The 12169-nt window shown below is 38.9% G+C and overlaps 1 protein-coding gene across 1 annotated transcript in view; it reads right to left on the minus strand.

Annotated features, from left to right (window-relative positions):
- Positions 1 to 1470: 1470 nt before the first annotated feature.
- map2k5 (mitogen-activated protein kinase kinase 5) overlaps positions 1471 to 12169 on the minus strand; it is a 60957-nt gene continuing 50258 nt past the window's right edge. Inside the window, exon 22 of the mRNA XM_063472478.1 lies at positions 1471 to 4924. Coding sequence (XP_063328548.1) covers positions 4814 to 4924 — 111 coding nt within the window. The 3' untranslated portion in view covers positions 1471 to 4813. The remainder of the gene's footprint in view (positions 4925 to 12169) is intronic.

Below are 12169 nucleotides of genomic sequence, written 5' to 3' on the forward strand. Positions count from 1 at the left end.
TTTTTACTTTTCCTTATCTAATAAACTACAAAGGGCTTACAGCAGAGATAAGAACTTTTTGTTTTGGAGGTAATGAAGTTTAACATCAGAAGCAGAAGGCGTGCCGGGTTATCCAAAGGTCTCCTTCGTGAATGTGTGGGGTTTTTTAAGTTGAGGAAAAGGAAAGTCGAGGATGTCCTTGATGCTTTAAGAGGAAAAATAAAACGTTATCTAAATACAGTCATTCTGTGGGATTGCGTTTGTCCGTGCTGAGCCTTTTTTCCCTGGCTATGGCACAAATTAATAACCAAGAATAAAGCAGATGTTAATTAAAGGTTGACTGAGATTAATTATGAAATGCAAATTATAAATGAACTTAGGAGAGATGGGTGCTTTCAGGTTTGGGTCATTCTATGGCAAGACGTGTAAATGTCAAACTCCTAATGAAGAAAGCCTCATTTTCTTACATACTTTACACCGCGTGAAGAGTTTGGGCCGCGTCCTAAAGACTTTTAATGTCTAGGTATTATAATTGGAATAAAAAACACAATCAGGCCGGTTATGCTTTATCATCTGTTGACAGTTTATTAGGGACGTCAGGCTAGAACCAGTGCTGTCTAATGGCTTGAACACACTAGAGTAATAATGCGATGACCGGGTCTTTGCATTGCATTGAATTTTTTTTTCTTGCATGTAGTTGCGGTGAACGGCCGGTTGCTCAGAGGTGGAGTTGCATTGCATAGTTTGCCTGGTGGGAGGCAACCTGTCTCCAAACAGCTGTGGTCCAACTCGGAGTGACTGCAGTCACTCTGGGACAGATTTGCAAATAATTGTAATAATAAGCACAACTGCTACATGTCTCTTCTGATTCTATTCTCATATAAAAGCAAGGTTTCTGAACTTTGTGCATCCTGCACCAAAGCACCAAATCTGCTTTGTAGACAACAACAGACTGCGAGTGATTGTAGGCCTAGTCCCTGAGATGCTCATTGCATGCAGTCGCACTCATTTTCGTTGTGCCATGTTGTCCAACCAGGTGACGGTAGCATGATGAAACAGTCTTGCAGCCTTTGTAAAGGTATGTGTTGAGATGTTTGCTTAAATTCAACAAGAGACACTCAGTTTAATTAATGTTTCACACATCATGAAGATGGACCACCGCTGTAGCTTTTTAGCTGCACAAATTAACTTTATGATCAGCTTGTTCTTTCATATTTCATAGCCAGACTTGAAAAGATCTACAATTCCCCCACAGAAACAGAAAAGTAAAAAAAACAAAAAACAAAAAAACAAGCTGCCAAAAATAATTGCTGGATAAAAGTCAGAAGGATATTTATATTAAAGCGTTAAATCATCAAAGTACACAGAACTACACCTTTAAACTGATGCACCTCGTTTTTCCTTCAAAATAGAACCCTGACTGAGAAGCAGCAGCCTTCAACAGTCAAATGTCAAGTGGACAAGAAAAAGTCACATGTAGCCAAGTTACCGTTTAAATACATTTTATTTATTATGCTGGAATATGTGCCAACATGGATAATTACAGAAAGGCCATAGTCAGACAGCAACATCACAGCGCGAGTGTCTCTGCTGGGTCTCATCACTGACTTTATGTTCTGAAGTTTAGGAGGAAACAAGAGAAACAGAGCGAGAGAGGAGCTTTTTTTTTTTTTTTTTTTTTTAAATTTATGGCATGTTCTTGCTTAAAAGTCTGTGAGACCATTACTGAATCATCACAGTGCACATCTGTTCAGAAATGTGAAATGTTGCCATCTTCATGGTTTCATTTGCTTTGCAAGAAATGCCACCACACTGTTCATGAGCAACAGGGCAGCCTAGTATCATGTGGATGTCCCACCAATGTAAGTGCTGATTTAAAAACAGAGTATAATGCAGAGAACATATACTACTCCTGGTGAAACCATTGAAGAATCGCCATTGATGACATTTCAGCAACTGGAACATCTTCATATTATACTTTTCACCAGTTACAAGAGTGGTGAGGACTTTAGGAAAATAAATGGCATCTTGCACAGACATTCCTTCTAAAAAACTAAGCTAGACAAAAACAAACATCATCAACAACAACAACAAAAAACTTGTAAAAGGTTGGACTTCCTTTTGCAGGCTTTTCAGGCAAATAGTGGCAATAAATGATTTATGGTGGGAGGACTCGTGAAGTTCATGATGGTGACAAAATAACTGAGCAGTACTCTGACCGCAGCTGTTTCATGTCATTCCTCAACTGTTCTGTCTCAACTGTTTCCATTTAATAAAGGCAGAAAAATATCTTAAAAAAATTTTTACCTGCTGTAACATAATAATAATAATAATAAAAACCAAACTGTGATGTCATGTTTTTCATACCAGACCATTTAAACTGATATTAAACACAATTTAAGGTGTGACCACACCAAATTCACGGAAATCAGAAGAGGGTGCAATCACAACTTCCGCTCGATAAACGTCCAGTGTTTGTCTGATGTTCACAGCTGGAACATCGGCTGCGGTACAGCGACTGTACCGAAAGCATGCAGTACATAGCTTACACTGTATTTCAAGACATTTTTGGTTTTTCCTAAAGATGGACCGATCCCATATTACGTATCGGTATCGGTCCGATACTGACCTAAATTACTGGATCAGATATTGGAGAGAAATAAAAAATGTAATCCGGTCCATTAACTATCACAAAAACACCTCACAAAACTTGCGACATGGCGTAACCCAGCTCATAACCTTAGCACGTCGGAGGAATATGCGTCACGTGATAGAGCGGCTGTGGTGTGCGAGACCTGGAGGCGGTCTGGTTGAGCATTTGGAGCCTCGCTATGTGCTTCCAAACCGGCATTTAATCTCCGAGAAAGGTATCCCAGAGAAGTAAAGCAAGCATCTCTGAATGTTTGTAAAGCACTCCCACGTTAAGTTTAACTTATACAAAATGCAGCAAGATATAAAAAAAAAAAAAAAAAAAAGTTTTATTGATTATAAAATACCCTATATCGGATTTATATCGGTATCGGCAGATATCCAAATTTATGATATTGGTATCGGACATAAAAAAGTGGTATTGTGCCATCTCTAGTTTTTTCATTCTTTTTGTGTGTGAGAAATACTCAAATGTGAATATTAATTAAATTGTAGTTTAAATGCTCCAATATGGATTTCTGCACATTTTCACCAAACTTACAAAATCATCAGTCACATGGGTTTAAAAACCTGTTCTATTTGGACTTGTTGTGATTGACCTCACCTACTCTTATCCCTACATGATGGACTCAAACCTTAAAGTGTAAGTGCACGTCCACAGCGTTTGTGCTGCCACTTTCAACCATGAGTGAGAAAGAGCAGTATTTGCCTAATTTTGTTACATGAGGAGGTTCAATCAGACGCGGGTCTCATGCAGGCTGTGCAGCTGCTCTAACGTGGATGCTGAAATAAAAAGGAGGATTCGTGAATGCCACGCACAGGTAAGCAGCCTGTTCGGAGCTTTGCGGTCACTGCTAACAAACCTGCTAATTGTTTGTCCATTTTTTACATGAAGTGCAAAAAGATCAAAACTAAATAACACAGCAACCTTCAGCATTTCCCACATTAAGAACAACACGATTACCCATCTGTGACGCTTCAGTAAACATGTACTTTCAGTTTCTGATCATTCATAAAGGTTGTTGATTTACAACTTAAAGGATGAAACCGCGTTGAACTGATAAATAATAAACTGCTGGCTCATGTTTTGTTTGTTTTTTCCCATTGCATTTGTTTCCATCGATTCACACGCTGTGCAGGTCGCGCCACTCTAAGCTACGTTCACTGTGAATACGGGGAAGCAATGCCAGTTAATTGCACTTAAGCATTACACATTTCATAAAAACCTTTCTGAAACAATTCATTTTAGTCACTCGGCCTCTTACATTTGCCTCATTCATGAAAAATCAATATAATTCACCGTCTATATCGTCTTTGGTGTCAAGTACACTGCATTAACATTTTCCCTTTACAGCAAAATAAAGCGATCTCTTAGGCAACCCAGTGAAATGTCTAATTCGGAATAATAAATGACATTTTATTCTAAAGCAACTTAGTGGTCACAATGTGAATAAAAGAGCATTTTAAACAGTGGTGCTTTGTAAGGGGAGATTATGCTTTTAGCTGTATTTTCCTTCAGTCTTAATGGCTTCTAGAATATAGCAGGTAACACTCAGCCTCACCAGTTCAGGAAAAACTCTATGCAGATGTTCAACTCCAGGAGCTAAAAGTAAGTACATTTTCGGGGGTAGGGGTGGGGTGTCTTGATATTGCAGTGACAAATCAAGTTTTCTGAGGTAAGAAATTATAGCACTGGAAAAATAGGCACACAGATGGGTAGTTACTCACAGGCAAAAAACCTTAACATTCATGGGAGGGCTGTCAACAGTAAAGCACAAGACGGCTATTTGGGATGCCATCATCGACGCAGAGCGTAACTCTGCCAGCGCGCCCGAGTCTTGTGCTTTGAAGTTTCTTTTCGTCTCTGATCCTTTAAAATCAGGACCATTGATCTCCGTTCAGCCGACTTTAATGGTCACTGCTTTTTGGGATTCTCTTGAAATGCAAAGGATCTCCAGGTGCAGACCCGTCGATGCAGAGATTAATATTCGGTTCAAAGGACGCGAGCGCGCTCCTGGGTGTCTGTTACATCAAGAATCGTTCACATAAAGTAACATCTAGTGATTTCGGTCCATTCATAATAAGGTACTTGTACAGTGCGCGTGGACGTATTTGACCCTGAATCCTTTGATGTGTGTTTGGGATCAAACGTTCGGGTCCACCACAGTTTGCCGACAGGAAGAAGTCACATGCGTCCCTGAGCCAGCTGAGCTCGCCTCTCCTCCAGACAGCGGCACACCCACATTGACACCACCTCTGCATTTCCATCGTTATACTGTACGATGAAGGGATGATCCTGTATGAAGGAAAAACACAAGCGCTTAATGATTTTATTTAGAAAATCTAAGAATTCAATTCAATTTTAAAAAATGAAAAGGTATTTGTAAGTAAATAAAGGCTGCTGGGAATCAAAATGAGCCAATTAAATTAAGGTTCTACTAATAATTTACTTTTTTTTCAACAAAACTTACTGGATTAAATGGTAAATCATACTTTTCACTTTTTTAACAAACATAAAAATAAATACAACATATATGACCTTCATAATAACTGCTATGTGTTAAAAAATGAACTAAAGTGGCTGTAAAAACACAAGTAATGAGCTTTCTCATAAAAAAAGAAAAGAAAACTCAAATGTTTCCACCCATTCTACAATATTATTTTATTATCAAACAGATTGGAGCCACAAACATTATTACATCTTTATGCGAAGTGTATGGTGTAGCAGCTACTTGCATCTGAGTCATGATTCACAAAATGATAAAATGCAAACAACTTAAACGGGAACATCATAAAACCCTCTTAAATATTAATGTCCAACAGATTTGGTTTTAAAGACAGAACGTTTAAGTAATGGCTTGTCAGAGCATTTCAAACAAATATCTTTTAAGTTTAATGAGCTACGTGAGTCATAACAGGATGTGGGATGAGCTTTGTAATAAAAGATAGCCATGGCAGAAACACAGCCCAATCATGAACGCGCCTTCTGAACACATTTTCCAAAAAAATAAAGACTAATGCTGAAGCCTTCTTGTGCTTCGGGAAACCCAACAACACGACCCTGTAGCCCATCGAGCCGTCAGACTCCAGCACCATTCACTTGTTACTGCTGCAGGACTTAAACAGAGATGTCACATGTCAGCGGTCCCAGTAACCAGACTCATCTGGAGGACTGTGGACCAGAGGTTGCAGAGGTCACAGAGGGTCAAGAGGTGAGAGGGGAGGAGGCTGCAAATGAGACAAATCAACTCGGACTAACCAGGAATTTTATTTGAGTGTCTAGATGTCCAATTAGATAAACAGCGCTCTGGCCGGCCGGTTTAAATGAACTTGTCAACACTGATCTCAGTGATTTCCGTCCTGAACAACAAGAAGCTGTCAGTGTTGCACGCCGTTTGGAGGAGTTCGGTTCTAAGTAAGAAGATCAATCTCAGCAAAAAGACAAAGACACACGCTCTGCTTTTTTTGTCATGGAGCTATGTCAATGAATCTGGGATAACAGGAGACAATAACATATATCAGCCAATGATTAACACAAAACATTAAAACACAACAAAGCACATTTTTTTTTGTAGAACATGCAAGCGGGCTGTCGTTATTGCCGTATTTGTCGGACTAAGGTGCTCGTAAATCTGGGAGTAATCTGGGTCCTAAACTCCCTCCGCTTCAGGTCCCAAAGTCAAACGAACACTGCAGCATCACTAAGAGTTAAAAACTGTCTAAATTCTTTCATCTTTAATAAAACGATCAGCATTGCTGCTTTACCAGGTGTAACTATGAAGTTTAACATCCAGGCACCCATGAAAACAGAATTTATTACATTTTACGGAGTTAGAAGTTAGCAGGAAGTTAGCGGAAGTTAGCTCGATAAAAGTTAACGTGAAGGTTCCTGATGGTTAGAGACAAATGCAATCGCATAGCAGGATGCTGTAAACGGACCAAACTTCAGTCAGGAGAACAACTGAGATAATCCATCCACAATAGAAGGTTAGTCATTAATATACTGCAACAACATGGGAATAGAGCAGCTGTGATAGAATACAGCATTAATGAATCAATGGTACAGAAGTGGAGGAAGCAAGAAGAATGAGTTGAATAAAGTTTGACTTATCTGACTGCTTTGTTTCGCTTAATGTGCCTTATAATCCCGTGCACCTTATGGTCCGAAAAATACATATTTGACTTTTTGATTTGGCACACTGCAGTTTAATGTTGCAAAGCACCTCTTTTCTTCAGTGGATATTATACATGGTTATGCTCAGGATATGTCAGCCCATTTCTACTGGAAATGTGTTTTGGTTAAACTTTCAGCAAGGAATTTACATTTGCACTGTTAAATTTTTATATAGCTTTAATGCACAAAAAAAACACCGCTCCTTGTTTAAGTGAAAATAAATGGATGGGTTGGGGGTTTTTTGCGCTAGTAAAGTTGTGGAGTTGTATTTTGTCTTGCATCAATTATATCGTCAGTTATATCGTTATCGCAAATTTTCAAATCTAAATCGTGATAAATATTTTTGGCCATATCGCCCTGCTCTAACTGGCACCAATCTGGCAATCACCGACCAAGAGGGATAAACCTGCATTTTCAAGTCATGCACATCTAGAGCCCAGTCAGCAATCCCCTTGGCAACCATTGGTTGCTAGAGAAAAGTATGAATCCCACAACTGGTTTGCAGCACCCCGATCTGCGACCAATCTCACCCAGCAACTGCCATCCACGAAACAGTGAATACACACTTTTCACTAGCGACCAGGAGCTGCTAAGTGGTTGCCAACGAATCTCTATGGTTGTGTTATTGAGCCCTTAACTGCACTTTGTGACCATCACAAACCCACAGTCTTATTAAACTTTGTATCCAAATCTACGTCAAATGTTACATAAACAGAACACATTGCCAGCTACAGTGATTTTATTTTAATCTGCCACTTATTAATTTTGGCCTTAAAACATCAAGATGAGTTCTATCTTCTTTGCCAACCTGAACATTTTTTTAAAACAAAACTTTAACATTTATATTTCCTTGATCTGCAGGGCTGTAGGTCAAAAGCAAAATGCAAATCTTGTCAATATGAAAAGAACATCTCCCTGCAAAAATGACATTACTAGTGTGATTCAAATTGGAGGCAGAAAGTGACTCCAAGGTGAGTAATGTTGTTGTCAGCTGTTTCTTCTGGGGTCTTTAATACCCGCCAGCAACACCCAAACTGGTGCAGACAATATAAGATTAGTGATAAAGTAGGACAGGCTGGTCCACTTTTTTCCTCCTGAGAGCCTTCTTGTCTATTTGTGGTTACACGGGGAAATATGTGACAATTATGTTCATAAAAATAAAAATCACACTGAGGGGGAATACAGTGATAACTTTAAAAAAAAGACAGTATCAGGATTTGTTAGATTTTTGACTTTTCTGCTTTCTCTGCTCGCTGCTGTTTCCTTTGTGAACACTTCAAAGAAAATGGAAACACTTTGCAGTGTGTTTTAATCATGCACAAAATGTAGAGATTGTTAAAGACTAGGGGGGAGTCCCATCAATCCTGTTGTCCTTCTAATGGCCAGCTGGGGTTAACACAGTCTGAGGTTAATTACTCTCATATCATTGTAAGCGTGTGTGTGTGTGTGTGTGTGTGTGTGTGTGTGTGTGTGTGTGTCAGTATGAGACGGGTGGAGTGGACGCTCCTGGGTGCCCCTATGTGCTGAATACCCATCTCATCAATCATTCTTCCTTCCCTCAGTAGAGAGGGAGTGATACAGAAATAAAGAAGGAAGTCCTGAGTAATGTTTTTAAAATCAGGCTCTCCAACCTCCGCTCTAGAAATTAACCCTAAAGGCCAGAGACTTCTGCTGGAATTTGACCTCGATGAAGGTACTTCTCATAGCGCTCTTTTAGCCTCTTTTCTGTCATCACATCCCATCACACCCAAGAAATAGATGAATTATGATTAAAATGAGGAAAAAAGAACTGAACAGTGTATACAAGACATCACAGGAAGTCCAGAAAATAAAACTAAACATCAAAGGTTCAAGGAGAGCGAGTAAACTGTTTCCATGGTCAAGTATGAACCTAAATCTGAATATTTAATGCTACACAAACAACCAGCTGACAAATGTCCTGATCAGGTCACCCGCCCAACACTGGGCTAACACACACAGAGACAGACAACCACGAACTCCCACATCCACACCTACACCAATTAACCTAACATACATGTCTTTGAACTGGGCACCTAGTGAGAATCTGATCCTTTCCTGAAAACGTTTAAATTTAGAATAATGGATTACACAGCAGTGGGGGACAGATTTCATCACAGTAGATGCTGTAACTAAGTTTAAAGATATATTTCACCCACTGTTATCATCTTTAATGCCTTGTACCAACTTGGAGCAGACCAGCTACCTGAACGCTACTCCCATAGAAGTCGATTATCTTGTTAAAAATTCTACTTCTTCATTACATATGACTCAACTACAAGTACTTGAAGCAGATAACGCTTAAGCTGGAGAGGAAATGGCGTATCACAAATTTAGAAGATCATCATTTAGCCTGGAAAATTAATTTGCTGCTTGGTAAAAAAAAAAAAAAGCCCTCTGTAAAGCTAGAACATCTTACTATTCATCATTAATTGAAGAAAATAAGAACAACCCTAGGTTTCTCTTAAGCGCTGTAGCCAGGCTGACAAAAAGCCAGACGTGGGTCTCATGAATAGCCAAGTCAGAGCCATTCATTCTAACATTATGGTACATGCAGTACCACTGATATTTATTTAGAATCTTTTTCTCCAAAAGATCTTTCTGAGTTAACTTCAGTAATTACTTCCTCCAAACCATCAACGTGTCTTTTAGACCCCATTCCTACAAGACTGCTCAAAGAAATCCTGCCATTAATTAATCCTTCAATCTTAAATATGATCAACCTATCTGTGAACTCATTGTTTGTTTATTTTATCTTGTGTTTTTTAAATTGTTCTTTGTTTTGTCATTGTTCTACGATGTGTCTTATTCTACTTTTTACTGTCTTTGGGTTTCTTGAAAGGCGCTTTTAAATAAAATTTCTTCTTCTGATCTCTAATAATTGGCTATGTACCACAGTCTTCCAAGCTGGCGTTACTTAAAAAGCCATCTCTTGACCCAGCGGTCTTAGCTAATTATAGGCCAATCTATAACCTTCCTTTCATATCAAAAATTCTTGAAAGAGTAGTTGTAAAACAGCCAACAGATTATCTTCAGAGGAATGGCTTATTTCAAGAGTTTCAGTCAGGTTTCAGAGCTCAGCACAGCACAGAAACAGCTTTAGTGAAGGTTACAAATGATCTTCTCATGGCTTCTGACAGTGGACTCATCTCTGTGCTTGTCCTGCTAGACCTCAGTGCAGCGTTCAATACTGTAAACCATAATATTTTTTTATTAGAGCAATTAGAGGATACTGTAGGTATTACAGGTACTGCACTGTAATGGTTTGAATCATATCTATCTAATAGAGTCCAATTTGGTTATGTAAATGGAGAGTCCTCTTCACACAATAAGGTTAATTATGGAGTTCCACAGGGTTCTGTGCTAGGACCAATTCTGTTTACATTATACATGCTTCCCTTAGGCAGTATCATCAGAAGGCATAGCATGCATTTTCACTGCTATGCAGATGACACCCAGCTTTATCTATCCTTGCAGCCGGATAACACACACCAATTAGTTAAACTGCAGGAATGTCTTAAAGACATAAAGAACTGGATGGCCTCTAACTTTCTGCTTCTTAATTCAGATAAAACTGAGGTTATTGTACTCGGCCCTAAAAATCTCAGAAATATGGTATCTAACCAGATTCTTGGATCATTACCTTGGCCTCCAGTAACACTGTGAGAAATCTTGGAGTCATTTTTGACCAGGATATGTCCTTCAATGCACATATTAAACAAATATGTAGGACTGCTTTCTTCCATTTGCACAATATCTCTAAAATTTTAAATATTCTGTCTCAGAGTGACGCTGAACAAGTAGTTCATGCATTTATTACTGCTACGCTGGACTACTGTGATTTGTTATAATCCAGATTAGAGATGGCACGATACCACTTTTTAATATCCGATACCGATTCCGATATCATAAATTAGGATATCTGCCGATACCGATACGAATCCGATATAGTGTATTTTGTAATCCATAAAACTGTTTTTTATAAATATCTTGCTGCATTTTGTATAAGTTCATACTCAAGTTTTAATAAACAAGAGACTGAAGCTATTCTGTTATACCTGTATGCAAAAAATACACTCCACCCAAAACATTTTATAGTTCAGTAACACTGATCAATCTAATAAATTTAAACCTACACCATTCTCCCTATTCTGGATTTTAAAAAGTACATACCTACCAAACTAATAGGGTTGTCAACTCCCAGCAAAAATATTAGGGAACCACCCCCCGCCCTTAATCGACGTAATCAACTTTAATTTATGCAAGTGTAAAACAAATGCACAGAAATCACTTATTTTTCTACAATATTTAAATAGATTCAACATCTTTCTTCAACAGAATTGCAGACTGCACAGACGGTACCTTCCCAAAGGAAAAAGTACTATAGCTTACTAGGGTGTATATTAGACTTATTACTATATACAATAATGGATTTCTATACATTTAATCAGATGACCACTTTTGTTGTAAGATTCAGATAATTATTTATTCAAAGTTTTTAAATGACATAAAGAAAAATATTTCTTTGTGCCCCCCTTTCCCTGTTAATGCCCAACCTGGCCCACGACAAAACTTTGCTAGACCCGCCCCTGCACAGTTACCAGCCGTCAGCTATGTAAAAAAAACGATCCTGGTTTTATTTGTCTCTCAGAAACAGTTCATAACTTCCCTTCAACTCATTCATGTCACCTAAAAGGTAAACCTGTTTCTCCATCACCTGTTCAGCTCTGATGATTCAGTAAGGACATCTCCTGGTTTCATCTTCATGTTTCCCTCTCACCACATATCCAAACGGATATCATGACCAGCAGCTTTTACAGCCGTGGCTTCAGCAAACCTCAGCTGATACTAGAAAGTAATATTAAATACATTCTAACAACAGCTATCAAGCTTAAACGTACTGCTGTTGTTTATCCGCTGGTCTCCTCTTTCTAGCGCAAAGTGGGCGATAAACAAACAAGAAAGACGGGACTTGCGGCAGAAAAGCCGATCAGCTGATCATTGATCAGTTTCATGTTTGAAGTAATAACAGGAGAGGGAGGGGGAGTGAATGAGAGAAGTAGATGCAACTGCGCCGCAAAGACAGAATAATCCAGCTTTGTGTCTATTTTTTAATTCTAGCTGAAGTACGGGACAAATCGCTTCCTTTCCACCTCAATATGGAACTCCGATGGCCAGTCCAGCTGCGGCTCAATATATCAGTTGTTAAGCTTAACGTGGAAATACTATGCAAACATTCAGGGATGAACTTACACACTTGCTTTACTTCTCTGGGATAGTTTTCGCCGAGATGAAATGCCACGGTTAGGAAGCATGTAGCGAGGCTCCAAATGCTCCAACAGACCGCCG

The sequence above is a fragment of the Pelmatolapia mariae genome, linkage group LG1 (genome assembly GCF_036321145.2).
Source record: "Pelmatolapia mariae isolate MD_Pm_ZW linkage group LG1, Pm_UMD_F_2, whole genome shotgun sequence".
Classification (NCBI taxonomy): Eukaryota; Metazoa; Chordata; class Actinopteri; order Cichliformes; family Cichlidae; genus Pelmatolapia; species Pelmatolapia mariae.